At 44.4% G+C, this 27300-nt stretch overlaps 1 protein-coding gene across 1 annotated transcript in view; it reads left to right on the top strand.

The window, feature by feature from the left end:
• Window positions 1–27300, top strand: part of arid2 (AT-rich interactive domain 2) — a 39886-nt gene that overhangs the window by 10866 nt on the left and 1720 nt on the right. The window contains exons 4-20 of the mRNA XM_061030455.1: window positions 4053–4186; window positions 9089–9307; window positions 9715–9782; window positions 11620–11689; window positions 12101–12351; window positions 14478–14574; window positions 14691–14900; window positions 15271–15435; window positions 17758–17836; window positions 17959–18093; window positions 19526–19755; window positions 20978–23283; window positions 25456–25610; window positions 25708–25846; window positions 26008–26093; window positions 26271–26394; window positions 27107–27198. Of these exons, the coding sequence (XP_060886438.1) occupies window positions 4053–4186; window positions 9089–9307; window positions 9715–9782; window positions 11620–11689; window positions 12101–12351; window positions 14478–14574; window positions 14691–14900; window positions 15271–15435; window positions 17758–17836; window positions 17959–18093; window positions 19526–19755; window positions 20978–23283; window positions 25456–25610; window positions 25708–25846; window positions 26008–26093; window positions 26271–26394; window positions 27107–27198 (4560 nt within the window). The remainder of the gene's footprint in view (window positions 1–4052; window positions 4187–9088; window positions 9308–9714; window positions 9783–11619; window positions 11690–12100; window positions 12352–14477; window positions 14575–14690; window positions 14901–15270; window positions 15436–17757; window positions 17837–17958; window positions 18094–19525; window positions 19756–20977; window positions 23284–25455; window positions 25611–25707; window positions 25847–26007; window positions 26094–26270; window positions 26395–27106; window positions 27199–27300) is intronic.

The raw sequence follows: 27300 nt of genomic DNA, 5'->3' as shown, positions 1-27300 counted from the left end.
TGATGTGTTGCATCGCTCAGCACTTTACGGCACACACAATTCAGACTGATGTTTATTTTTCTGTATTCAATCGTATGAACTGGGCACTGCAAGTCTGGACCGTTGATTACATTTTCATCATTTTTACACCTCAGACCCGGAGTGGTTATCAAGTATATTTCCTAGGATGCAGCCTACCTTCACACTGTCAAGCAATCATTCTGAAGGTCGACTTGGTCCAAGAAAATCATATCGACAAGCATCCCGCTGGTGCTGTTGACTCAACCTACACAAATCCTGGTTTGAACTCAGGAAATACCCCGAACAACCGAGCTACCTGGACCTTCAGGACTGGCCTGGCTGATAACTGGAATAGAAACTCTTCAAACTATGAAAGACTTCGCTTGTTTAAGCACAGCTTCTTAAGTACTGCTGACCTCTCCATGTGCACTGGACTCTTTTTCACTTACATGAGGAACAGGAATACCATCAGAGGGCACAGGGTCAGCATCCATGAGCTATTATTCCTTTTAAGAAGTTGCTTTTCACTTAACTCTGTGGTGGGTTTATGTTTATTTTCAAGCAACAAATTCTCTTGTTTTCTGTAAATGATCCAACTCTTTGCAGTGTGTTCTTATTCGGCTCTGGCATCAATAAGCAGTCCTGTGATCATTGACAAAGCAAAACCATTCCTCAGCCTGTGTCTGACAGCCGGCTCCATTAAATCCCAGCAAACATTTCTGTTTGGGTGTGTTTGCATGTCTTTGCTCGAGTCCAGCAGGGGGCAATCAACTCCAACACACTGACGCACACGAGTGCATTTGAAGTAATTGAAGCCAGGAGTGCCTGCACAGAACACCGTAAATAACATGAAAAAGCATGACCGTTGCTTTTTTTGCAGCTCCTCTTTGTGCTTATCAACCCTCTTTCCTTCCTAGTTCCCCCACCTATTGCTCCTTTTATTTTGGAGGGAAAACGTTTGTCATTGACATACACACATTTCCCTGAACCGTTGTAGTGAAATGATAAAAGCCCTGTGGTTTCTACTCGCCCTGTGGCTCTACTCAAGTAGGAGGGGATTGATGTTCCCCTTATCATGCATCTGTGAAAAAAGGGGAAGCGGAGACACGAGCAGCTGCAGTTTACCCTCCTCCCTCCTGCTCTCTGCACCTCATGCCCCCACCCGTCTTTTCCCCCTCAGCCTTTTTCGTTGCCTGTGCCCAGACAGCGGTTGATGACGCTGCAGTCGGGGGGACTGGGGGCCTATCTCTCCCGCTCTCTCTCTCACACTCCTCCCGCCCTCCCTCCCCCTCTTTCTCACTTGCTCTACAAATGAAGGCTGAGTGTATTTATAGTCCAGCGTGTCACCCGGCAGCCAGCGGACGGGGGATTACCTTGGCCACGATGAACAAGCGGGGCCTCATTCAGAAACGGCCGCTCGCTCGGTGACTCACGGCCGCACATGCTGGTTTCACCACGCTATCACTGCCGAGGTATTTTGCTGCGTGTGTCAGTGTTGTTGTTCGTCTGGCAGGCTTCTCAGTATTATCATAAGATGTTGATCAAATACAAGAAAGCTTGGGTTGATATTTGTTGCGTGCTCATGGGGACGAGTGTGAGTGCTTTTGGTTTAGGATGTATTGTTGGCTTGATGTCAGCTCACAGCTGTTTGTGTTGTAGCCAGTTCACTAGTTCCTACTACGACAGAGTGTTGCTGACAAGAAGTCTTTTTATTCAAATCACCCCGTATACTTATTTGTTATAGATGTTATTATATGTTCACTGACTTCCTGGTCCTTTCTGATAAGAAGATATTGAAATGAGTCATTAAGTCTGATACGGTTGAATTAATATGAAAGTTTTAAGATCTTTTTTTCCTGCATTTTTTTGCTTATTTAGTGTTGAAAACACAAAGTACACCATTAAGAATTCCATCGGATGAGAGTCTGAAAAGTGCATGGAAATCTACTCTGAACTTCTCGTGTGGGTAGATCATATTTTAAAGACATTTTTGCTCGCATAGTCAGAAAAACTGGCAAACACAAAGACTGTTTCTCGGTCTGCTTATCTCATGTTGTGCATTGCTCATTCCAAAAGTGTGTCATGCTCTACTCTTTCAATTTTGAACCTTTGAAATCATAACAGGCTCTGTGTTTTCTACAGAGGAGCTCCGTCCAGTTAGAGTGAGCAACCTTAAACTAAAGCTGTAAAGCTGAAAGCTGTTTCTTTGCTCCTCAGAGCATTCAGACAGTGTGGGAGAGTCTGTCAGCCTTTTCCCTCCAATTCTCCGTCGATGGATAATGTCGAGACACTGTCTTAATTGCACAACCACTGCAAAACGATATATTTGTCTAATTTAGACAGCATGCAGGAGTCGGCATGCTTTCATTTTTTGGTTATTAAAAACAAGAAATGACCTAATAGTGGTTGCCTAGGACTTATATTATTGTTGCCATGGTGACAGGTATCGATATCCTTTGATTCTTCCTAGTATGGCATAAAAGTTTTAAATTCTGGCATCATGACAGCCCTCGTCTCTCGCTTGACTCGGTTGCTATAGAATAATAATAACATCCTTCAGATGATGCGTCTGATTGGCTCAGGAAAACGCTCATCTTTTGCCCTAACAATTCAACTTTTGCTTGCTGTGCATTGAAGGAAGGACGTTTTAACTTAGCACTGCTCGAGGGTCACATTGACTGCTCTTGTACATTAATTATATTATTCACGTGGATGTGAGTTTCTGCTGATTCAGCAAATGGACTCTCCTTCACTGTGTGTTAGAGGGCTGAAACTTTTGCCCTGTGTTGTGTACTTTGCATCTGTTTTATTCAGGATGAATCATTTTAAACAAGAATTTTGCATATTTTGAGGGAATTCTTTTTCACCCATAGACTTGATGCAATTCTTTTCTCTAAAGATTTCCAAGCATTCAAATGTATTGAACTGAAAACATGACGCTGACCTGATGGGGTTCAGAAAGTAAAGCAAACCTGTACTGGAAACAATTCAGTCGACTTGTGACCATGATGTAGGTTAATAACAGGATATATTGCTTTCCTTTTCAGTATGAGTGTTTTAGAAAAACATGAGCAGCCTGTGATTCTGTCATATCTCATGCTGTTGTGCTACATTACTAAACAGTGGAGTCTGTTATTAAAGGTACAATATGTACCAACTCAACTCTATATTAAAGCTAGAGAAATCCTTCATTTTATAGTTGTAACAGGACTTGTCTTGTTTGCGGCTGCCATGACAGACACAAAATGTTATTGTTGGCATGGAAACACCAGATGTTACGTCAAAGACCGCTACATACGGAAGTGGCAGCTGCTACTGAAAGCTGCCGTACTGTTGCTGTTTGTGCTGCTTTGATAAAAACGTCATGTAAATTTTACTCTGATACATCGTCTGTAAACATATTCTCTTCCTCAGGTCAGTTTGTGTGGACTAACCCATAGTTCGTTTTCATCAGGGGGGGATAGAATAGGGGGGAATCACTCCCATGATTCCCCCGTCAGCCTCGACGTCATCGTTTGTTATTGTTTTGATTGAGAGCTCCCTGGTGGTGGACTCTACATGCGGTGCCTTTAAGGGAACTGTTTTTCAATTATGGGCAACATTTATTAGTCTCAAGTCTTTTTTTAAATTTGTTTTTTGGGCCTTATTATTGGATAAGACAGCTGAAGAGAGACAGGAAATGTTGGGAGGAGAGAGTAGGGGGAGGACATGCAGTAGAGGACCGAGGTCAGATTTGAACACAAGCCGCTGCAACGAGGACTACAGCCTCTGTAAATGGGGCGTGCAACATAACCGCTAGGCTACCAGTGCTCCCAGTCCTGAGTATTTTTGTGTTTAGTTGATTAAAACTGTTCCAATTCTGAATCACACTGACACACTAGTCAGGAGTTTATACCATAGAGACTTTAAGACTTCTGCTCTCCAAAGAAAAGAAAACGTGCCTCCATAATTACAAATCTTCTGTCACTCACTCTAGAAAGAAAGTAGAGCACAATTTTAAACTATGCTAGCATTGGCTTATCATCTGTTTATTTTTTCTTCCTCCTCTGCAGATACTTGGAGAAGTATGAAAAAGTCCACCACTTCGGCGAGGATGACGATGAAGCGCAGCCGGGGAATCCCAAAAACTCTCTTCCAATCGGTGCAATTCCCAACTCTTATAACTACCAGCAACACAGTGTATCAGGTAGGCAGAGTCGACCCGTTTCTGAGTATTCAGACACTTTTCTTCTTCTTTCTTGGTCTCTCTGTGGTCACAAGTTCACTCTTTGTTTTCAACTCTGTCACATCCGTATCAGGTTCATGGACTCACTTTCAGTATGTGTACTTGATTAATTTCTGTCTTGCTCACTTTCTCATTTTCTCCCAAAGTCATCCTCTCTTGTCCTCTCCACAACTCAAATTCCTAATCCTTTCGCAGATGTGATTACACTAGAGCGTGACTTCATTCAGAAGCTTGAGAATCTGCTCAGCCCACAGGTCAAATATATGCATAGAAAATGTGCTACAACAAAGCTTGTTTTTGTTCCCTGGATTTTCAATTGCATCGACTTTGAAAAAAAAAAAAAAAAGAGACCAGAAAGTAAAACATAATTTTCATCATGAAGTTTCAGATCACTTTCATATCTGTCAAAGTCAATGTACTGTGGTTTGTTGACAAAAACATAGTAGTGAAGAAAGTTTCATTTTGTTGCTCTGATGTGAAGCGTTGTGAAGCAGGAATTTCTGGAGCAATAGGTTTACATATCAGGAAGTGTGCTTATTCAACATCTCGCTGATGTGACAAACTATCCCTTTAATCCAAGAAATCCAGTGCTAGCCTGACTGTACGGTTCAAACTAATAACTGTCATTTTAAGAAGTGTAGTGCTGTTCGTTTAAGTGCACGTCTGCACAGCACCTGTGGTGTTTAAGTTTAGTCTCATTCGGAAAGGGTATGTAACCTCTGTTTCTAAAGTGAGAAGTCAACATAAACTGCCACATGATAAAATGTTTGACTGACTTTATAGCTTCAACATGATTGGCTGCCAGAAACTAGTAAAATGCAGTAGGGCCTGACCAATATGGATTTTTTGGGCCGATATTAAATTTTTGTTATCAGATGCCGATATGTTTCTTAGATCTATCTTCGATTTTTAGATAGATTAATATAGATCTACACATTTATTACATTGATACTTCAAATGCAGTTATCAAACACTTACTATACGTGCATCACCTCTCGACATTCTGGAGTGATGATGCTTGTTCTATCCGTATAGCGCCCTCTGCTGGTGAAGGAGAACTGCTAGTGTCATGTAATGAAAGTTAAATTAAATGCTATTTGACTGGTGAATAAATCTAGTAATATCAGCGCATATCTGAGATAAAATTAGCCAATACTGATATTCACTTGATATGCTAATATCGGTCGATATTATCAGCAGGCATATTAATCGGTCGGCTCTAAAATGCAGTAGTGTTGACTTAAAGCAACATTTAACACAATTAGATTGTTTTGAAGTATCGATACTTTAACTGCAAAAAATGTGAGAGATGCAAATAAGCTGAGTCCAAAACATCCATAGTGAACAAAAGTGACTTTCTGTAAATGTTAATTCATCTATTGAAGATCTCAGTAACAAAGTATACAGAGAGTATCAAAGTGTTTCCCTGTCGTAGCTACTCTTTCTGCTTTTTAAACTAACTCCTGAGTCTTTGTATTGTTGTTACATTCATCTCTTTCATTACTCAGTGACTCATTGAATTCACTCTTCAACTTGCTGAGCGCTGTTGTGTTTGAACCAAGGCCATCAAGCGTGTGTTTGCAGCAGTTGTTGGTACCCTTTTTTTTTCTTTTTGGACATTGCCCCCCTCTCCACACACACACACTCACACACACACCTCAGCGATGACTAATACTCTTTTGAACCCAGGCTTGCTGCTGCTTTCATGATGGAAGAACAGCCTCTGAGTAACCACATCATATTTCAAACCAAATATTTGAGTGCGACTCGCCAAGGCCAGTGTCTTGTCTGTACCGACAGACCCTGCCTACTCACAGTGAATGCAGGCTGTCCATTAGCCTCCCAGTGTTGTGGTGTTGACCACAAGCTGCTCTCTCAGATAATTGACTTTGCTGACAGCCATTTCCCATGAAAGGAACGAGGAAGCACTTGTTGGTTTTCCCTCCAGCTCAGTTTAGATCAGAGCCTGCAGCTTTTCAGTTGCAGGCTCTATTCATTAACAGTGAGCCCTCTGCCTGCTGAGCTAAATGAATCCAAAACATTACCCGGGTGGGAAAAGACACATCCCGAGCTGTAGTGTACTGAGATCATTCAGACATTGAAGAACACTGTGATGTTCAGGTGGCTGTGCAAATGCACTCCTTTTTAAGCTTTGTTAGATTTGTGTTGTGCTGGAGTAGAGGGTGGGGGGTTCAGATTTAGTTTCATCCATTCCCAGGTGCACATACAGTATGTATAGACATTAATATTAAAACCATTCATTTTAAAACAGTTTGAATTGAATAGGGAAGCACCGATGTACTGGTTGAACATCTCTCGATAACATCCCTTTGTGGACAAACATCGGCCCTTTTGGAAAATAATGTGCCTCACACCGATGTTGGTAGCCGATGTTTACATGTTGTGTGGCATCATTTTAAAGCTGGCAAGCTGGTATTCCCCCTTCTGGGCTAACTGATTTTGTTTTCATGGTTGAGAGTGAAAGAAAATGTCAGCAGTGTGGGAGTCTTAACTGGGAAAGATCAGCAACATGCAGTTTGTGAGACATGTCTCAGTGACACTTCAAGTGGAGAGACTCCCAAATATGAAGCGAACACCAAAGCAGTACTCGCTTTAACAACAAGACGAGGAATCGACTGGAGAAAATGCTGCATTTCTGGACCCCTAATGTAAACATACATGTCTTTTTTTTTTTTTTTAAGATTTATTTTTGGGCTTTTTGTGCCTTTTAATGGAGAGATAGGACAGTGGATAGAGAAATCAGAGAGAGGGGAATGACATGCAGGAAAAGAGCCACAGGTGGGATTTGAACCTGGGCCACTCGCTTGCAGGACTACAGCCTCCATACATGGGGCGTGCGCACTAACCACTGCATCACTGCACCACCAGCGCCCCAACATACATGTCTTTTACTGTCAACACAGTCTCATACTTAGAGACGCATACTGCCCTGTTGGTTTTATGGACAGTGTTTCAAAACCATCTTAAACCCAGTCTGGCATTTCTGAACGTACACAAGCTGCTATGTGTGTCTAGTTGATTTACTGCTATGTCTCTATTCCAGACCTTTCATAAGTGAACTCTGTCTGTACCCCAGGCTCTGAATTTCTAAATAACGGTAATGTAATAGAACAGCAGGGCGGAAGTCGTGCTACGTTAGCTTGGCAGACTCACTGATGGTTCATTTCTTGACAGTCAGTTGGGCGATCTCTCACAGCGCTTTGATCTGCCCCGTTGTCCTGTCATGTCGTGGCCTACGACCGCTTCTAAGTCAGTCTGCTCATGAAGCTTTTGTCTCTAGTCGTCAATGTACATCAGCAGTTTGTACAGTGCTGGCCAGCTGCAGGGCGAGCCGACACAGGAGATGTTGTAATAGAAGCGGGCCTGCACAAAACCTTTTCAGCATGGAAATCAAATTCACTCAGCAGGACTCCTCTCTGCTTTATGATTGGTTTCCAGAGGCAGCAGGCTACAAAGATCCTGCACCAAATTGAAATACCCTCTGTATGGAAAAATGACACCTATGCACACAAAATGATTGATGGCAGAAAATCAAGCCGTGGCACCGGATGAGACGCGGGTCTTTGTTGACAAAACGTCTGCACTTGACTGACAGGATCTTCTGTCGTTTAAGAATATTCATGATATGAGCACCCTGCACCATTAGGAGACTGTGCATCCTCCTTCCTCTCAGGATTCAATAACGATTATCCTGTTGACAATTTGAGTCGATATCACTATGCATCACGATGGGTTGCATCCTCAATTTTCTATCTTTACTGCACATGGCGACTTTTTCATCATCAGAGACAAGCAGTCAAATAAATACAGAATGAACTCCCCATTTTATTTTTTTAGAAATCAATGTCAACATCAATGTCTTTTCACTGTAAACCAAAATAAATCAACTAGAAAGGTCCAGCCAGGCTGCAAAAACGACAACTTAACAACATACTATACATAGCAACGACAGTCCACAATAATCGATTTAGTTCTGTCACTGCAGCGATGCACAATCATCCACATCGTGATGCATCGTAGAAAAAAGTTAATTCCAACACCCCCATGCACCAAACTGTGTTTTCTAATTTAGGATTAAAAAACTTTGTAATTATGAGAAGCCCATCATGGAGGTTGACTAAGTCCCAGACAAACACAATTAAAAGTGGAGAGAACATTCATGTTCCTCAGTCAGACAAGACACGGCTCATCGGGCTAATTAGAACTAAAAAAAAAAATAATAATACTGCTTCCACTGAGCGGCTCATTGCCCCATTTGGTTTGCTTCAACTCGGTTAAATGAAAATATAAATCTGAGTTAAAGTGGCTGAAGGTGTGCGGAGGCAACAGAACTACAAAGAGGGAGCCGGTCGGGGGCAGCTTTCCTCTTCCTCTGCACTTCAGTCGTTGCTGAATGTTGTGATGATTGTTTCTTTTACAACGTCTGAGTGGTGTTTGTTTCATCCCGCTTCATTTCTTTCTCTGCATCTCTCCCCCACAGACAATTGTGTTCAGGTCAAATGCCATGCCAGCGGTTTATGCTTTACTAGCATCATTAGCATCGCACGGCAGTCGGTTGTGTTTGCTTTGTTTTGTTGGGATGTATTTGAAATGCCTCTTTCCCTGGCTTTATTAAAAAATGTGTTTTAATTAAATCTCATATGTATCATTTCAACATTTCAGTGTTTCCTCCTGTTGCCTGTTTAGTTTGAAATAAGCCTCATTATCCTCCATGTCCACCTATCAATGAAGACATGTCCTCTGTAACGCTCTGCTATCTGTTTCATGGAGATGTTAAACACTATAGTATATATTTCCCTGTTTTGGAAACGTATTAAGAGATTCTTTTCTGTTCTCTTCCAGACTATCTCCGCCAAAGCTATGGACTCTCTACGGACTTTGTTCCGCCGTGCGACTACAACAAACTGGTGCTGTCTCTCCTCTCGGGCCTACCCAACGAAGTGGACTTCGCTGTCAACGTTTGCACGCTGCTTTCAAACGAGAGCAAGCACGCCATGCAGCTGGACAAGGACCCCAAACTGGTCACGTTGCTGCTGGCCCACGCCGGCGTCTTCGATGACTGTAAGTGTCCAAAACCTTGTTCGAATATGTTAATTTACGTCTGAGACTATGAACCAAAACACAGAAAAGATGTATCATTCTTCATCTGTTGCATACATGAGTATTACCTAAAAGAACCTGTAATGTACTTTATTCAAATGATGTAGATTTATGTTAATCGTGAACATGCAGACCTGCAATGCAATGATTATTTCGGGGGGGGGGGGGGGGGGGGGAGGCAAATTTTTCCCCAATTTGCCCCCTCTTAGCTCCCCTCCCTGTTGAAGATCAAAGGTTCTCTGTTCTCAGCACGTCTTTAAGTGTAATTTATCAAAGTGGAAAAGAAGGAAGAGGGAAAACCGACTAATGCACTGATCTAAAATTGTGATGCTCCACTCTAACCCCTTCCTCTTTTTTTTTTTTTGCAGCACTAGGCAGCTTCTCCGGGGTATTTGGGTCGGAATGGAAGGAGAAAACCACACGGGACTTTGTCAGGGTAAACTTTGAAACAATCTTTTTTCATGTATGGCCTCGTACATCATCTTTAAGTTAACTTGAAATGCAGCTTTATTTGGCTATTATTTATAGATAATAAATCCTCTTTTTCTTTTTTTTTACACTGTGAAGCCATATTCTGTGAAGTGTGAAGATTGGCATAAAATACAGCGGTTCCTTCTTAAAGAGGAACCTCAGGGAGCGCTTTTCTCTGAGGCGTCTTCACAAAGCAGAACGGAGGGCAGTTCACTTTGATCTCGCTCAATTTCAAAAAGGCAAGCATGAAAGGAAAGTCACGACTCCAAAATAATGTAGCATTTAATTTATCCCCCGCCATGGGTGCATTATCGTGGCCGCTACTCCTTTTAGAGAGATCAGAGGTCACACTCAGCAGAAAGACGCGTTGTATCCAGCTCAGAAGGCTTCGCTCTGTTGTCTCCTCCTCGCATTGATTGAGCAACACAGAGCTTGTTTTCATTATCGTGGGTCGAATGTTAAAGTTTTCCCGAAGAGTAGAAAAACAAGCTCCACAGTAAAAGGGACAGTCCCCAAAATGTACAAATCAAAGTCTGTTTATGGAGCTTTTGAGTATTTCTGCTTGCTTGTTTGAAAAGCCTGCAGCATAACATTGTCCCTATAAAGAGTTTAAATTAAAGGGGCGCCTGATAGCTTAGCGGTTATGTTGTGCGCCCCGTGTGCAGAGGCTATGCTCCTCCATGCAGCAGCCGTGGGTTCAAATCTGACCTCGGCCCTGTGCTGCATGTTATCCACCACTCTCTCCTCCCGACGTTATCTTATCTATTAAGGTAAAAAAACGGCCCAAAAAATATCTTGAAAAAGGAACACTTCTGACAATGTGATGGACTAACATGACATTTCACTCACAATGTGACCTCTCCAGCCTTTGACTGCTAAGATAATGAACTGCCATCACTACACATTGTCTATTGAACATGAACATTTTGAATACTCTGCATATCGACCATCACATACCAAGTGATGGCCTACCAAGTAGGAATAGAAGTAGTTAATTGAGATTTTTGTGTGTGCAATATATCAACATCTGCAATGTGAATTGGAAAATATCTACATATCTGTGTAATCCAATATCATGCATCATTGAGAAAAAAAAAAGCCTTAAATATATCCAGAGGAAGCGGCGCAAAGCTTGATAGACTGCCTCGGGTGATGTCACTTGAGTCTGTACAAGAAGGTGTGAGCTCAAAGCTTCCTGTCACTTCTCCCTCCCTTTTCACATGAAGTATTCTGTCAGGAGGCTTCTGAGCTTGAATCACAACAAAACAAAACAGAACAAAGTTTCAACAAAAAAGAAAAGAAAGCAGAACAGACGTTCTCATGCTAAACAAGTTAGATCTTAAACGAGGTGCAACAACAAGTCCCAATCTTTTCAATCGACTCTCAGCGTCTTATGTTGTCTTTGTATTTATCATCTTATCTCAGTGAGCTAACCAGCGCTCCCTCATCATCTCTGCTCTAGACTGCATTAACAGCCAATAACATAACACACCAGAGTCACTCGCCAAACTGTTGCAGTCAAGAAGTTGATTTGTGGGTAATGTAGTCTCCAGGCTGCATTTAGTGAATGTGCTGTCAGTATGATGATACGTTGTTGGAAGTGTCTTTAAGGTTTTAGTGTAAAAGTGCTTACATGAGTATGTAGGTTTCTTTGTTGAGGTCATACTTTGGTTTCTGGAATAACCGAGTTCAGCGCCTCGGTTCTGATCGTGACAGTTGATTTGATAACACGGGATTTGGAAACATTTGAATTGTCGGTGTCATTTTTGAGTGCAATGCTAACAGCTGCTGTTCCTCTGCAGTTCTGGAAAGAGGTGGTGGAGGACTCTGAAGTCAGGGAGCTGATCTGGGACAAGAACAACCCAGCACAAGGTAAACACACACTCTGTGCTCTAAACGGCAGAAAACAATAAAAGGCTTTCTCTCTTGTACACTCCCACGGCGTTTTTATTGACATCTGAAGTGCTGCGACATGCAGGCAGGCTTTGTTTACTTTGACTTCCTTTTGTAGCTATAAGCGGGATACATTTTTTTTTTTTTATATAATCCTGCTTTCTCCTTGATACCCAACCTTGTAAACACATCCTTTATTTTACAAACTATTTTCACTAATACTTAAAAGAAAAGATCAGATGGATGGACAAGAGAACAACCAGTTGGATGAATGTTGATTGGATCCTGAAAGTTGAATTTCAGAAACCGCCTTCCTGTTGAACAATATGTTCAAACACCATCACCTGGCACAGAGCTCTAAGCCCCCCCCCCCCCCTGCTCTCTTTGCAGATGGTACGTCGTGTGAGGAGCGCTGGCAGAGCCTCTTCCACCCGCCGCGGAACTCGGGTATCAGTGACATGGAGGCCCAGCGGGTGCTTCAGGTCGCCGTTATCCTGCGGAACCTCTCCTTCGAGGAGGCCAACGTCAAGCTGCTGGCGGCCAACCGAACGTGCCTGCGCTTCCTTTTGCTCTGTGCCCACTGTAACCTCATCTCACTCCGACAGCTTGGACTTGACACGTTGGGCAACGTGGCAGCCGAGGTGAGTCCCGTGTTCCCGTTTGGGGTGGATTCAAAACTCTTCGATGCCAAAAAGAAATCTGCCAAATGAAACCAGCATGCTTTCAGAAAGGGCGGCATTTAAAAAAAAAAAAAAAAAAACCTAATTTGCAGGATTTGAGTCTGCACAGTGGTGTAGAGTGCAGGGAGGGATGCAGAAGATTTTGTTTCCAAATGTAGGTTAGTGTGACACCGCTAACTGTCTAGTCTTGAGGCATCATCTCTACTCCAAAACAGCTCGAATCAGAGCTGAAGAACGAGCAGGGAAAAAAAACATGTGGCTGTTAAGTACTATTCAGTGCAGTTCTATTAACAGTTACAACTTCTAAAAGGCAGAAAGAGTTTGTAGAGAGGGGTTTTTCCCACCATGTTTTCCAAAACCAAGAATAAGAAAACACGCATAAGCAAGAACAGCTGACTAGCTCACCCCCCTCTGAAGTAACAGTTTTATTTTAAGGACCTGGAGGGCACAGTCTACAAACTATAGTGCATGAAAGCCGTGTTTTGGACTGGATCATTCCCTGCTAAATGTTACAAAGTCACTCTTTAGTATGCAACCAATCCATAGAGCAAACAGAGCCCAAGTAACGCGGTATCACTAGCTGGGTGAAGTGACGCTGGATACACACTGAAAGACAATCCCCCAACAATTCCCACTCCGAAACAAGTCCTGATTTTTTTTGTTGTGCCGAAGCCAGGGACAAGGAACGAACTGGACTTTGAGGGTGAGGCGTGCTTAGGCAGGGTACCGATTGCCTCGTGTGGAAAAAAAAAAGAAAAAAAGGATGATAATTTCCTGAACACTCTGTCAGCTCACTAAAGAGCTAACACCATCTTCTCCAGAAATCAGACTGATTGGCAATGAAAAGACGAGTTGAAGTCCACAGGGTTCATCTGGGACAACCAAGTGGATGAAATGTTATTAAACACAATCCGTCATGGCTGCGGTCAGGGTTTCCTAAGAAACGATGTCTGCCAGATGGTGTGCGGCGTCACTGCCAAGCAGCCTGTTTCTCAGAATAATTTCTACATATTAATTTGGCAAAGGTGAAATCTCACATTTTGAGGCAGGTGCAGAGTTTCCAGACTAATGCAGGGAAAATGTGAAACTGAGATTGTAACATAAATAGTCTGAGAACACACTGAAGGCTTGCTTCGACTGTATTATCACATTTATTGGTAGGAGATGTTAATGAGCACATATCTATTTTTAGAAACTGTAGGCACAGGGTCCCTGATAGGATCAGTTCAAGCCTTTGATGCCTTTAATTGGATTGCTGCATTTCTGGCACTAGACAAATTCTTATGATGGATATGATACTGCTAAGCTCTGCGTTATCTGTTGTCACTGTCCAAAATGTAAATACCAGTAAAGCGCCATAGATGTTGGGACTGGGGGCTGCTCCCACTTTGGATGTATCTGGTTGACTGGTGTGTATGTTTGGGGCGTCAAAGAATGTTTTGAAGGTCGAGAGCTGAAAATGAAAGAATAGATGATGTTGTTGAACGGGGCTCGTCATTATAACTGGCCCTGCTGGCCTGTACGCACGATCCAAAGACTCCGGGCCAGCTGATAGCACGATCTACTGGCTCGCTCGGGCCAGTTAAAAAAACTTCCTGACTACCTTATTCCTTTGTGTTGTTGGGGACTTTTGTGAGATCATCCCGTTAATTACTATCACAGAATCTACATTTCATTGCCATGCACACATCTGATAGCTTCAGTGCTGTCACTCCTGTGAGCGGTCACTACACTCAGATTGTTCAGTGAACATGAACAGATGTAAGCGGCTCTCAATCATCTGACAAGGTGCAGCTCTCGGTTGGCGCTTTTTTTTTGGTCGGCCTATTAATATTGTAGTCCCGTAGTGACTCATACTTACCGGTATTAAGTTATTTGTTATTTTAGCTGTTTAAAGGAAGAATGTGTGTCTTTTTAATCCAGTAGATGTCGCCCTTGAGCACCAGCATGAAACCAAAACAAACAAAAGGTTACTAATGTAACTACTGTTCTATGAATCCTGAATGACAGCAGGGATGCGGTTGTTTCCAGCTGACCTGCTGACTGGTGGCAGGATCGTTGAATAACTCTCGTCTGACTTCTTGCAGCTCCAGCTGGATCCTGTTGACTTTCGGACGACTCATCTGATCTTTCACACCATCACCAAATGCTTGATGTCCAGGGACCGGTTTCTCAAAATGAGAGGTGAGAGGTCTTGTTGTGTTCTTGTAGTGACCTCTTTTTTTTGTTTGGTTTTTTGTTTAAGATGCCTCCTGCAGCATATTAAGTGCAACGCGTTTTCTGTTCTTTCTGTCTTTCAGCCATGGAAATTCTGGGCAACCTCAGCAAGGCCGAGGACAACAGCGTGCTGATCTGCGAGTATGTGGACCAGGACTCGTACAGGGAGGTGGTGATGCTCCTCACCCTGCCTGACCTCATGCTCCTCATGGCCTCGTTGGAGGTGCTCTACCTGCTGGCCCAGCTCGGAGAGAATCCCTGTACCAAGATCGCCTCAGTCGACCACAGCATAGGTATGACTCCTCCCCCCCCTCACATGTTCTCTTGCTACTTTGCGTGACTTTTAAACACAAGTTCATTCTTGTTCTATTACTGATTAAGTGAATCCAGGGCTTGAAATCTAATGTCACTTGAGCTTTTTGGATTTTTGGCAACATTTCACCCTGCCGAGTTTATCACGCTTGTTTTTCCATTTATGCACACTCAGCTTAAGGGACAACTTGTTCTTCCTTTTATCCTAAAAAGGAGGCTCTGCTTTGAATTAGTTTGTCCGAGTACAATAAACATTTCTTTTATCTGCTAAATAGATTACTGAAATATGATTTCATCCAGGCCCCCTCTTTGTTCTAAACCTGATGTGTTTCTTCTTCTCTCTGCTCTCAGACCTGTTAGTGCGGTTAGTGTCCGTCGACCTTCACACGTTCGGACCCGACGCCCTCACAGCGGTGCGGTTGATCGAGCATCAGGCCAGCGCCGACCAAGCCGCCGAGGTTCGACCACAGCTGGTGGAGCAGGTTCCTGCAGCCGTGCAGGGAGGTCCAGCACCAGGTGAGCGTCTTTTTTTAAATAATTCATCATGCCTACTCTCAGAAGAGAGTTGGTTTGAACATGTGCTCTTTGATTAGAAAATAGTGACAATCAATGCACACTCAGCCTCCTGCCAGGCAAACGAGGAAAATGACCAGGAGAGTCAAATCAGCGTGTGATGCTTTGATTAGAGCGGTGTATGAACTGGTCAGAGGATTAGTGCTACCTGAGGAGGGGAGGTGGGGGGGGGGGGATGTAACACAACTTCGTGTTTTTCTAAACTCATTATGGCCCTCTGGGAATCTGAAATAGGTTCATGCTGTACCTGAAATTGAATTGAATAAAAACCTCATGTAGGATTCTCACATCTCTCCATGTATGGTAAGCTTTTTTAAAAACCTCTATGTTCTGCTCACACAGGCCAGATTTCTTTTAAAGTGGTGGCTAAGATTGAAGAATGCCTCACTGAGACTAAGTGGGCCTGTGACTCGTTGGTTAAAACAAATCAAATCAAAGTCCAGATAGGTTTGTTGATTTATTAAACAAAAGAGGGGAAAAATAGTCTGAAACAAAAAGTCCAAAAGATGTAGATAATGATGATGATTACAGTGACTGTAAACAGAAAATATTCAAACCCACTCGCCCTCTTTGTCCAGCCTCCCGCTTCACAACTCAACAGGTCAAATAAGGTAAAGCCCTCGACCACTGCTAATTACCCGTAATTATATCAAACCCTTATAAGGAGTGCAACATAACAAATAATCAACAGAGGTATAAATACACATTATGGCTCCTACAGCTTTGCAGATCAGACTTCAAAATGGTCCCATAAATCTGTGGTTCTCAACTGGTGGGTCGGGACCCAGTAGTAGGTCGTGGAGCCATTTTTCAGTGGGTCGCAAATGTGCCTGGAAAAAAAACTTGTAAACAAAAGTCTGAAGTGTTTTTTGAACATGTTGGCTTCCTTCCGTTTCTTGCTTCAGTGACATGTTTTGTAACGACCGAAATCTGATTGGTCGAAAAAGCAATTTCACGGAGGAGTTGGAGGTGGGTCCTGAGGCCAGACCGCTGTTAATGACATCATGCCACAATCTGACGCAAATAAATAAACATACTGAGGATTTTAGTGGCTTTGTGGTTTTGGGTTTATGAAGTGAAGGTGTCGGGTAGACCTGCTGTATGAAGTGGTTTAACAGATTCTTAACTTACCGCAGTGAACATAACAAGAGGTCAAATGTCTGTTTGTGTTGAGTCAGTTCAACACAACATGATTAAAAAAAACAACCAAAGATGGTCTTCATGTCTTTGACTGTGTGTTTGGAGCAGAGAGAAACAAAAGTGATTCAATGTAACGTCTGCCCAGAGCTGCTGTTCTCTGAATCTATGAATGCTAATTCATCTACAAATACTAACTCTCCTGTTGCTGAGCTGTGAGAGAGATGCTCTGAATCCCTCTCAGCAGGTTGTTTACAAGCCTGGTCTGGTTTTTATACCCGGTCCTGGATGAAATATCTGTTGCTTATTGATTGATCATTTATTCTGTGAATAAGTTGCCCTGACATTTGATGGAGAAACATCCCGTTAGAAGAGGTCACACTGATCGAGAGGACAGATGTTCCTAATCTCCAAAATAATTATTAGCTAGTTGATAAGGAGTGTTGGAGTTGGGCAGACATTGGGTGCTGGATAGCCTAGCGGTTATGTCGTGTGACACATGTACGGAGGGTATAGTCCTTTGAATATGACCTCGGCCCTTTGAGGCACGTCATCCCCTGCTCTCTCCTCCCAACATCTCCTGTCTCTCTTCAGCTGTCCTGTCCAATTAATCCCCAAAAACACTCCAAAAAAAGAGCTGAGCATGATGAAACTATACACCAGTGTTCAGAAAACAATGTTGGATGTAGAAAATATAGATCATAATCAAAGTGAAAAATCATGTTTTCCTTGACTTGACTGATAAATGTAACACCTGATTGGTTTGAGATGTCTTCAGCTTTACAATAAATATGTGTTTGTTTGCCTCCTGCTCATATCCTCGTGTGACAGCAAGACGGTGACGTGTAAGGCAGACTTAAAAGCAGCTTTCCAAACAGCACCATGACTTCCATGAATTAACAGTCTAACCCTGGTGGGATTTAAACACACCTCACCTTGGTAGTGTCATCCCTGTGCTCTCAGTGGTTCACTGACATCTAGTGGTCAGCCTGCAGAGTGTTTCAGTTTTGAAGTTTTTTTTTTTTTTAATCAGTGGGCAATCTAACCTCAAAACTCTTTTTTTTTTTTAAAGCTTTCCAGTGCAACGAAAAACCTGAAACCTTAAATGTCTCGTCTTTCTTTTTTCAGTAACGAGGGTTCCAATCCAACCAACCCAACCTCCACCCGGGATCGTTGAACTAGACGGGGAGAAATTCACACTGCAGTGGTAAGATGATGTCATCAAGAGATGTGAATTCTGATTGTTCAGCTAAAAAAAATAAAACCCAGTTTGAAATCGTCCTGTCCTTACCGTCTGGAGTTTTTTGTGTGTTTTTTTTTCTCCTCCAGGCTCAACGCACACTTTGAGACACACGGCGATGGCTCTGTGTCGCGATCAGAAATGTACTCCGAGTACCTCTCCACGTGCAGTAAAATGGGACGAAGCAACATCTTAAACTCCACCGGCTTCCTCAAATGTCTGCGGTAAGTCTCCATGCGATGCTTCTCGTACCCTCCAGCGATCTCGTCTTGGCAGATAGATTAGTCACAAATTATATTTCCAGTCAACCAATCAAATCAGTCTTATTAGGATGAGTTCACTTAACCCCAAGGATATCTAATTAGAATGAAATGTAATTATCAGGGCGGTCAATCGATTACGTTTTTTAATCACTGTCTATCGTAAATTTTGATAGTTAAACGCGATAAATCGTTTTTTTAATCACGTTTGAAGTTTCAGCATTTAAAAATTAAAAAGGCTTTTATTTTGAAGTTTTGATTTGCTCTAAGCTGAGTTTTTTTTACTTGCTGTTTGAATTCAACCGTGCTTTTATTTTGAAATAAAGGGGGGACGTTCTGGTAGATTGAAGGTTACGACATTAACTTTAAAAAAAAAAAGGAAGTCGTTATGGAGTTAAAAATAACCTCCAACAGAACAGAGCGCTGAATAACGACTGTGGCCTGATTTAGATTGTTTACATCCTAGTTACTATTCTCTGCCTGTTGTAGCTGTTTCCAGTTTATATTGTGTTTAATAATTATTTCAGGTACTTCTTACTGTGTGTGAGATTCGTGGCTGGTAGAGTAAATAGTCAGAATAGACGTGATTCAGCAGGGGAGCGGCGGAACGCCAAGCGGTTATGTCGCCCGCCACAGAATGATGGCATGTTTTTAAAACTTGTGATTGGGTTGGATCGAGCCCACACCTTCATGACATGGTTTCAGACCCAGCGCTCTGATGTTGGACTACAAGCGTAACAAACAGGCTCGTCGGTCACATTGAGGGAATCAACTGCTTTACTGAGCTGTGAACGCCGACTCCTGCATGCTGCACGTTACAAACAGACAACACTCCTCTCCACTAAGCTCTCCTGTCACTTCTCCAAGTTTCAGTCAGACTCTCTCTCCGTGTCGGATTACACACATGAACACTGTGCATTCTTGCAAAGATGGTCTACGCAGACAGGGAGTCTCACTCGTGTTAAAGAGGACAGCTAGGCAAATTATTAGAACCCATGAAAAACCAAACAAATGAGCAACACTGAAGGAATACCAAGAAACAAGCTAATGTGAGCGGCACTTCTGCATGTAGCTCCTTGTAAAAGGTGCTGTCCTCTGAAGAGCCACTGATTTCTAACATGAAACTGCTTAAGTGTGTTTTCATCTCCTTTTTCTTCAAACAAATACAGCCTTAAATGTCTTGTCGACACCTAGGCACCTGCAAACTGTTTCCTAGTTTAATGAATGGACGTTATGTTTCATGAGGCTTTCAACATTGTCAGGACACTTCTCTATCCATCCCCCTTTCTCAGCCTCTGAAAGAACATCTTTAAGAATATTTACTGAACTGTTGTACAGGCTCAGAATATCTCTAAATCATGATTCCCTTTGTTTCCTCCTTCCCGTCCAATCACAGAACTGTCTTCCCCAACCACACGATGAGGCGGCAAGACGAGGCCAAGACCAACGGTCAGGTTCAGATCATGCTGGTAGGGTTAAGGAGAAGGTCCATCCCCCTGCCCATCCAGCTGTACTACCAGCAGCAACAACATCAGCAGAGCCCAGCAGCAGCAGCAGCAGCAGCAGCTCCTCCGCCTCCAGCAGCCCGACACGATGCTCCTGGAGACCCTCAGGCCCCGCCCTCAGGTACAACTTAGAATTCATCATGTTTACCTTCTTTCATTCTGTAAATACAATCTGGAAAATGCTTCGTTCCGTTAACCAACATGCAGACTCTTTTCCTGCTGAAATGATTCACACCTTTCAGCATTTAGTAAACCCGACAGACAAAGTCCAAATGTCTAAAGCTAAAGTGTTACGGATGAAGGAGGAGGCACGCTGTAGGGTCTCTGCAAAGAAAGCAGAGCTGCTACTGCTGTGACCAAGATGGCTGAAGTGATTAGAAATGCAAAAAAAAGTAAAGAGGTGTTCAGGACGAGGAGCATATCAGAAAAACTGAAAGGAAGGCCGCTAAACTGTAAACAATGTCATGCAACTGAAGTAAAAGGAGCCGCTGCTTTGTTTGTGACCATGAAATTGAAATAATACTTAAATTACGAGAATTGTTTATTTAGTTGTTTGAGTGTTTTTTGTCTTTTTGCTGCTCCTGAGAAAGACATGATGGTTATAACAGCCTTGATTGAATAGATCAACAGAGTCATCCTACTTCCCAGTATGTGTCCTCTTATATGGTTATAAGATAAAGTCGTAATGTCAAAGGAAATGTGCTTTCTTTTGAGTTGTTCATAGCAGTGTTGTAGTACTCGAAATTGGTCTTGGTCTTAGTCTCGAGACCACCTTTTGAAGGTCTCGGTGTTGAAATCGAAAGCATTTTTACTCGGTCTTGGCAGACTCCGGACTTTAAATTCAGACCAGTGAAGACCACCACTGATAGACTATTTTTCCACATCATTTTTGTGATCAGAAGGAAAACACCTCTTTCTAAAAAAAAAAAAATTACTTCAATTCATTTGAAGTTAGATTTTTGTCCCCCAGTTACGGCCAAAATCTTCCCGGTGTTACGGTCTAAATGAGTGACGCGCACATGAGGTTTTTATGTGATATTTATGGTCTTTGTTTTGTCTCGGTCTTGATCCCTAAATGTCTCGGTCTCGGGGCACTCTGGTGTCGGGTATGTCTTGGTCCCGGTTAGTGGGGAGGCCTTTATTGATTACAGAAATAACACCTATAGTGGATGATCATGCATGGAAATGTATTTAATTCTAATGTAACATCACAGTCTTCTCATGACGCTGTTTTTAGAGGCTTTATACAAAAAGAGAAAAAAGTCCCCTGAAACATTGAAAAGTAGCGAGTTCATTTTACCTTGGACCTAAACAGTTCTGTTTGTGTGTTACTGTGTTATTAGGCCTGCCTCCTGGGCATCACAGTCCTGGACCCCAGTTTGCAAGGGCCCCTGGATCCAGCCTCAGCACCGCTGGTGCTTCCCCCTCCATGGCCTCGCCTGCACAAGATGCGAGTCACCCGACTGTTCCCCGTCACCCGATGTCCCCGCAGCTGACTCCGCAGTTACCCCTGAATCCTCTGGCAGCAGTGCAGCAGCAACTGGTCCGACCTGGTCCAGTGGTCCAGATTCCAACGTCAACACCGGCTACCCAAAATCACAGCCCCCAGGCTGCACCTCCCCCCCAACCGCAGCAGCAACACTCCCCCATGATCCACACCGGGACACCTGTCACACTATTTCAGCAGGTACCGCAGGGCCACATCCTCACAGCCAGGGTGCAGGGCGTGTGCCCTCCCATCACTCAGACCCCTCCCCAGGCGGACCCTCAGTGTCCCGCTGCGGCCTCCGCGCCCTCTTCTTCCATCGCGGGCGTGCCCAATTCACAGGCGTCGCGCGTCACATTTCAAAACATCGCCCCCAAACCAGCGCTAAACCAGTCGGGTGGACCAGCGACCACGATAGCCCCTTCCAACCAGCAGCAGAGTGTCGTCTACACCCCCGCCATACACCAAATTGTTCTCGCCAACCCCTCCGCCATTCCGGGTGCCCAGACTATCCAGATAGCCGGGCAGCCCGGCGCTGCTTCCAGCCCCTGTCTGCCTCCCACCTCTCTCTCCAACACCCAGGTTCAGTCCGGTCAAACCGTCAGCCAAGCTCTGTCCATCAAACGGCATCAGCAGCAGCTTCAGCAGCAGCCCCCGCTCCAAATCATGTCCCAACCTCCCCCCTCTCAGCCTACCTCCACTGAGTCCAGCTTGATCAAACAGCTACTGCTTCCAAAGCGGCCTTCGACTCCGGGAGGAAAGCTGATCCTTCCCGCTCCACAGGTGCCCCTCCCCAACAGCACGATAGCCCCCAGTCCACAGGTCATCTACCAGACCAACTACACCCCCCAGAATGCCTCTCCCCAGCCCCAGCAGCTCAATGTTCAGCTGGTTCCCGGTCAGCTTCCCGCTGCGGGATCCCCTGCCCTCCAGACGGTGCAGCTCCTGCCCGGCCAGCTCATTTCGACGAGTAGCCCGGGGACGGCGACCTTATTCCAGGGCCCCACGGCGGCTGGACAGGTCACGTTCACCGTGGTCCCCAACACTGGTTTCACCACATCTACTGCTGCTGTGACCGCTGTCAGCCAGGGGGCCGTGACTCCCGCAGCTCCCCCTCCTCCGTTCTCTATAGGAACGGTGCCCCACCACGCCCCCACAGCTCCTCAACCACCTACTCCGCCGCCACTGCCAGCTCCCCTCAGAGGAGACAAGATCATTTGTCAAAAGGAGGAGGAGGCCAAGGACGCCACGGGGCTGCACATCCACGAGAGAAAGATCGAGGTGATGGAGAACTCCTCTTTAGCGGACGGAGACTCTTCTAACGGGAAAACCAGTAACGGCGATGTGGCGGCAGGGGCCAAGCTGCTAAACGGTCGGAAGTGCATGGAGTCTAATCTACCTCCATATCACTCAGGGAACAGCCAGGGGGCGCTCAACGGCCCGGCTACGGAGAGTCACCCTGCTAATGGGAAGCAGGCCCTCTCCCCAGGCCCAAACACCCCCCTGGAAGGAAGCCCCGACCCCAAAAAGACTCTAGTCAACGGGGTTTGTGACTTTGATCGGGGCGACGGTGGTGGCAACTTCAACAAAAACATTCCAAATCACATTGCTTCCAAACAGTACTTGGGGAACGGGGAGGTGGGCCCCACTGAGAAGAGTCACGGGTCAGACCCTCATCTCCCCAGTCCTCCTCCTAACCCCCAGCAGGACACTGCCAAAGCCCAGCAGGCCGAGCGCCTGGCCAACGGACCCCAGGCAGTAGGCAACAAGCCTCCCTCGGAACTATCCAATGGACCTTTAGGGCCGGCCCACGCTACGCCCGTGCTTAGGCAGCAACTGCTCCCCAACTCCACCCTCCTCTCCACTGTTACTCTCTCCGCTCAGAGTCCCGCCGCCTCTCCTGCGAACGGAGTGGCCTCCGAGGCTCGAGGTCTCAAGAGACCGGCGGAGAACGAGGACCGCGGCACGGCTGCGGCGTCCTCCGGGATTCCCAACAAAGTGGGCGTGCGGATCATCACCATCAGCGACCCAAACAACGCCGGCAGCAGCTCCACCATGGTGGCGGTGCCAGCAGGAACAGACCCAAGCACAGTAGCCAAAGTAGCAATAGAGAACGCCACTCAGCAGAGGAACTGCTCGCCCACACAGGCAGCTGGCTTAACGGTGAGTCATTGTATGGTTCGTCTAACAGTAGGCCACATTTACCCACCGTGTTTTCTCGTAGTGTGACTGGATGTCACGTCTGACACTAAATGTGTCTTCCTCTGTCACAAACGCTGAGTATTACCGAGTGATGCAGGTTTCTGTGGCTACCATGTTTTTCCTAGTTTACCAAATCCTTTTGTATAAAGGTACCCCATGACTCTCATAGTTTATTTACATTCACCTGAACAGATTGTGTTTGTTCACATTGTAGCTGACAGGTTGATTGCATCTCCTTAAGTAGAACAACAAAGACTTCTGTTTTTTTAAAGAATGAATTAAGGGAACAAAAATTTGTTTTTTTTTATATTCAATATGTTTAAATTCTTAAGATTGTTGCCAGATCTCCAGCTATCATGAATCATGACAGACCCATACAAAGAGATGCCTCCCTCCATCCTTCAGGGCAGCTGTTGAAATGAATCAAATTTGACCTGCTGTGATTGGCTATGAGGAACATGTATTCATGTTTCTGACAATCCAACCAGATATATCATTGCTGCTTTTGTTATGAATGTCATGTCACAATAGTTAACAAAAGGTCTGGCCCACATTACTCCATGTGTTTGGCAGTTTGTGTGTCCCCTCGTACATGCTGGTAGAACACACAGACGGCTCATTGAAACATTGCTCTTTGCTGCCCCTCCTGGTCAGATTCATCACAGGGTGTGTTTTTATTTTGGTGTAGAAATGAACAGTTATGTAACTGCATTGAGGCGGTGCATTGTGTAGTAGAAAAGTCACACATTAAAATCTTTCATTATAGATGTTTGCAGGTGAGAAAGGGAGTTTTGTATTCCGATTTCTGTGTGTGAATCATTTGCTTTAGGTATCTTTTTTTTAATTTTAATTTTAATTTTTTATTTTATAAATGTTAGTCATGTTTATTGCCCTGCAGGTTATTGAATGTTTTTCGTTACAGTATTTTTCCATGACTTAAATCAAGAAAACTCTTTGGTCCGATGCTTTCTACATTAGTCTGTTTCTGCGTGGATGTCATGACACCGGCTGTGTTGTTTATTAACACAGTAACTTGTTTTGAGATGCTCAGAAGCCGTTTTCAGAATACGATTCTGCAACAGCACCGTAAGAAAGCTCAGCCATCATTACGCTGTTGTACTTTGATAGTGATTCTGCTACGGGGTAAGATTGGTGTCCCAGTGTGTGGTTCTACATTGGATCGGGGCGTTGCAGAAGCACAGAGGAGGGACGACTTGGTCCAACCATTATGCCTCCATGACTTTTATTTTGAGACACACATACATACAGGGGCTGAAATGTTGTGTCCTCAGTTGGCAATATCAAAAGGACTCGTGTCTGTGCACAGAAGTCAGAGCTTGAATATAAATAACTTTGACGTCTTTCTGTTCTTCAAACCTGCAGGACGAGTCACAACAGAAACATGTTTAAAGATTTCTTTGGCTGTTTATTGCTCTTATTAGAGAGAGGGGATGGAGTCAGAGTGGGGAATGACACGCGGCAAAGGAGCCACAGGTTGGATTCAAACCCGGGGCTGCCCGCTTTGACGACCACAGCCTCTGTACATGGGGCACGCAAACTAACCGCTAGGCCACTGGAACCCCAGAAACTAGTGTTTTAAAACCAAACATACATCTTTTTGGACAGGTTACTATGGTAGCAACCTTTAAGCTCTCGCCCTGATTGGAGGTTAAGAAGGTAAAGCCAGTTAAGACCATGTGGCTCTCACCGATACCCACCTCCTACAGCAAAGCAGCTGAGAGAACAACTCATGTCAGTAGGAAAGGCCTGTGTTACTTCTCAGCCGACAAGATTTTAAGAACTAAAATCCTCAAATTGTACATTTATTTTTCAGCACTCATATTTTTTAGATTTAGTGTTTTTTCCTATCTTCCATGTTATTCTGTTCAGAATTAGATCTGTCGGGGGCGCAGGTAGCATAGGGGTTAGTGTGCACGCCCCATGTACAGAAGCCACTGCCCTCCAAGCGGGCGGCCCGGGTTCTTTTCAGCTTGTCAATCCCCGCTCTATCTCTGACACTATCCACTCTCCTGTCTCTGTAGTAAAGCCATAAAAAAAAAGAATTAGATCTAGGGTTATCATTTGATAGCCTCTTATTTACTTGTATTTATTTGACTTCTTCCTCTTCCACAGCCTACCATAACCCCATCCCCGCCCCCAGTATCCCAGCCTGCACCAGTAGGTAACCACAGTCCTCACCTCCCAGCACAGCTAACCCCCGCAGCAGCGCCCGAGCAGAGCAGGAAAGCCGGACAGAACTTCAAGTGTCTGTGGCCGTCCTGTAAACGGTACGTCATGGAGACGAGCTGTTTCTCATTCATTGCTATCACAAGCGCTCGAGCTCCTGCTGATCGTTTTTGTTTGTTTTTTTGTTTTCTTCTTCAGGTGGTTTGAAACGCCGTCTCAGGTGTTTTACCACGCAGCGACGCAACACGGCGGGAAAGGCGTGTACGGAGGTCACTGTCTGTGGGAGGGGTGTGACTCTTTCCCCCGGCAGAGACTGTCCTTCATCACACATCTACAGGTGAGACCCCCTCCACCTCCAACAGCAGATGATTTGCTTTTTGGCTTTTTATTTTTACAGGTTTCTTTATATTAATGTTGCAACATAAACAGGAAGTTTTAACTCCACGAAAAACTACAGAACAAGATGATTCTTAATGGTTTGCGCTCTTTCTCTTCCAGGACAAACACTGTTCTCGAGAGGCTCTGCTAGCTGGACTCAAACTGGAGGAGCAGCAGGCGCAGAGTCCCAATCAGACTTCTTCCCAGTAAGATCACATTTCTCTTCAACTTTCTTTCTTTCCATTATTGATGCCTGAAGTTACAATTTAAACCTGCTTAGTTTGTGTCTGAACCTTTTTAAGGATCAATAAAACCTAGATTAAAGTAATGAATAGTATTTGACTAATAACCCTGACGTGCCGTGTGTCTGCTCGTCCTGTCAGGACTCCGCCAGCAGCAGGCAGTTCCCCGGCACCGCGAGCACCAAAAGCAATCGTGAATCATCCGAGCGCAGCTCTCATGGCCCTACGCAGAGGCTCTCGAAACCTGGTCTTCAGGGACTTCACTGTGAGTATGATCACATCTCTCCCCAACACTTATTGAAGACACACACACACACACACACACACACACACACACACACACACACACACACACACACACACACACACACACACACACACACACACACACAGGTTTGTGTGACTTATGAAGTTATTAGTCGGCCGAGGTGGACATAAGCAGCTCTTAAGCCTTTAAATCCCTCTGTTTCCTTTACTTTATAGTTCACACACAGGTCATAACAAAGACTGGAAAAGTGCCGGGGAAAGTGTTTGGTTATTTCCACGTCTTTAAAAAGTAAAAAATCTGCCTAAAAAAAGGTCTGTTCAAAACCTAAAAAAAACCTGATCCGTTGGAGTTCATCTAAACATTTTCTGCATAGTTAAAATGATAATTATTTAGCATGTGCTACTGTGAACAGACCCGCCCCCCGCAGAAATGTCTGGGCCCCTGAAAGGCCCGGTGTAGTGGCCCTCCCAGGATATGATTTAAATCAACATATGCACATTCTATCAGTGCTGTTAGCGCTAGCCTCCTGGCTAACATTAGCTCCCTTTGCCTGGCTCCCAGCAGCCTTTGGAGCTGACTCAAATAAGTTTATTCTTGTTGGGGTCAAATGTGCGAGCCAGCTCCCTCCTTTTCTTCTTCTTTCTCCTACTGAACCTCGATCTTCTTTGAAATTGAATGCGTGTATTGAGTGTCTGTTTTTCTCTCGTAGGATGAGAAAGAGGGACCAGTGACCAAACACATTCGACTAACTGCTGCCTTAACGTTAAAGAACATCGCCAAGCACTCGGACTGTGGTCGCATGTAAGTGTCCTACGAGCCGTCAGGAGGTGTTCAGTGCACTTTCTGGTTTTCAAAGATTCCTTTCTTGTTTGGATCTTTATCTTAAATTTCACTTTTTGTCTC

This window comes from Labrus mixtus, chromosome 22 (assembly GCF_963584025.1).
Source record: "Labrus mixtus chromosome 22, fLabMix1.1, whole genome shotgun sequence".
Classification (NCBI taxonomy): domain Eukaryota; kingdom Metazoa; phylum Chordata; class Actinopteri; order Labriformes; family Labridae; genus Labrus; species Labrus mixtus.
This window is presented reverse-complemented; position numbering and strand designations above follow the sequence as displayed.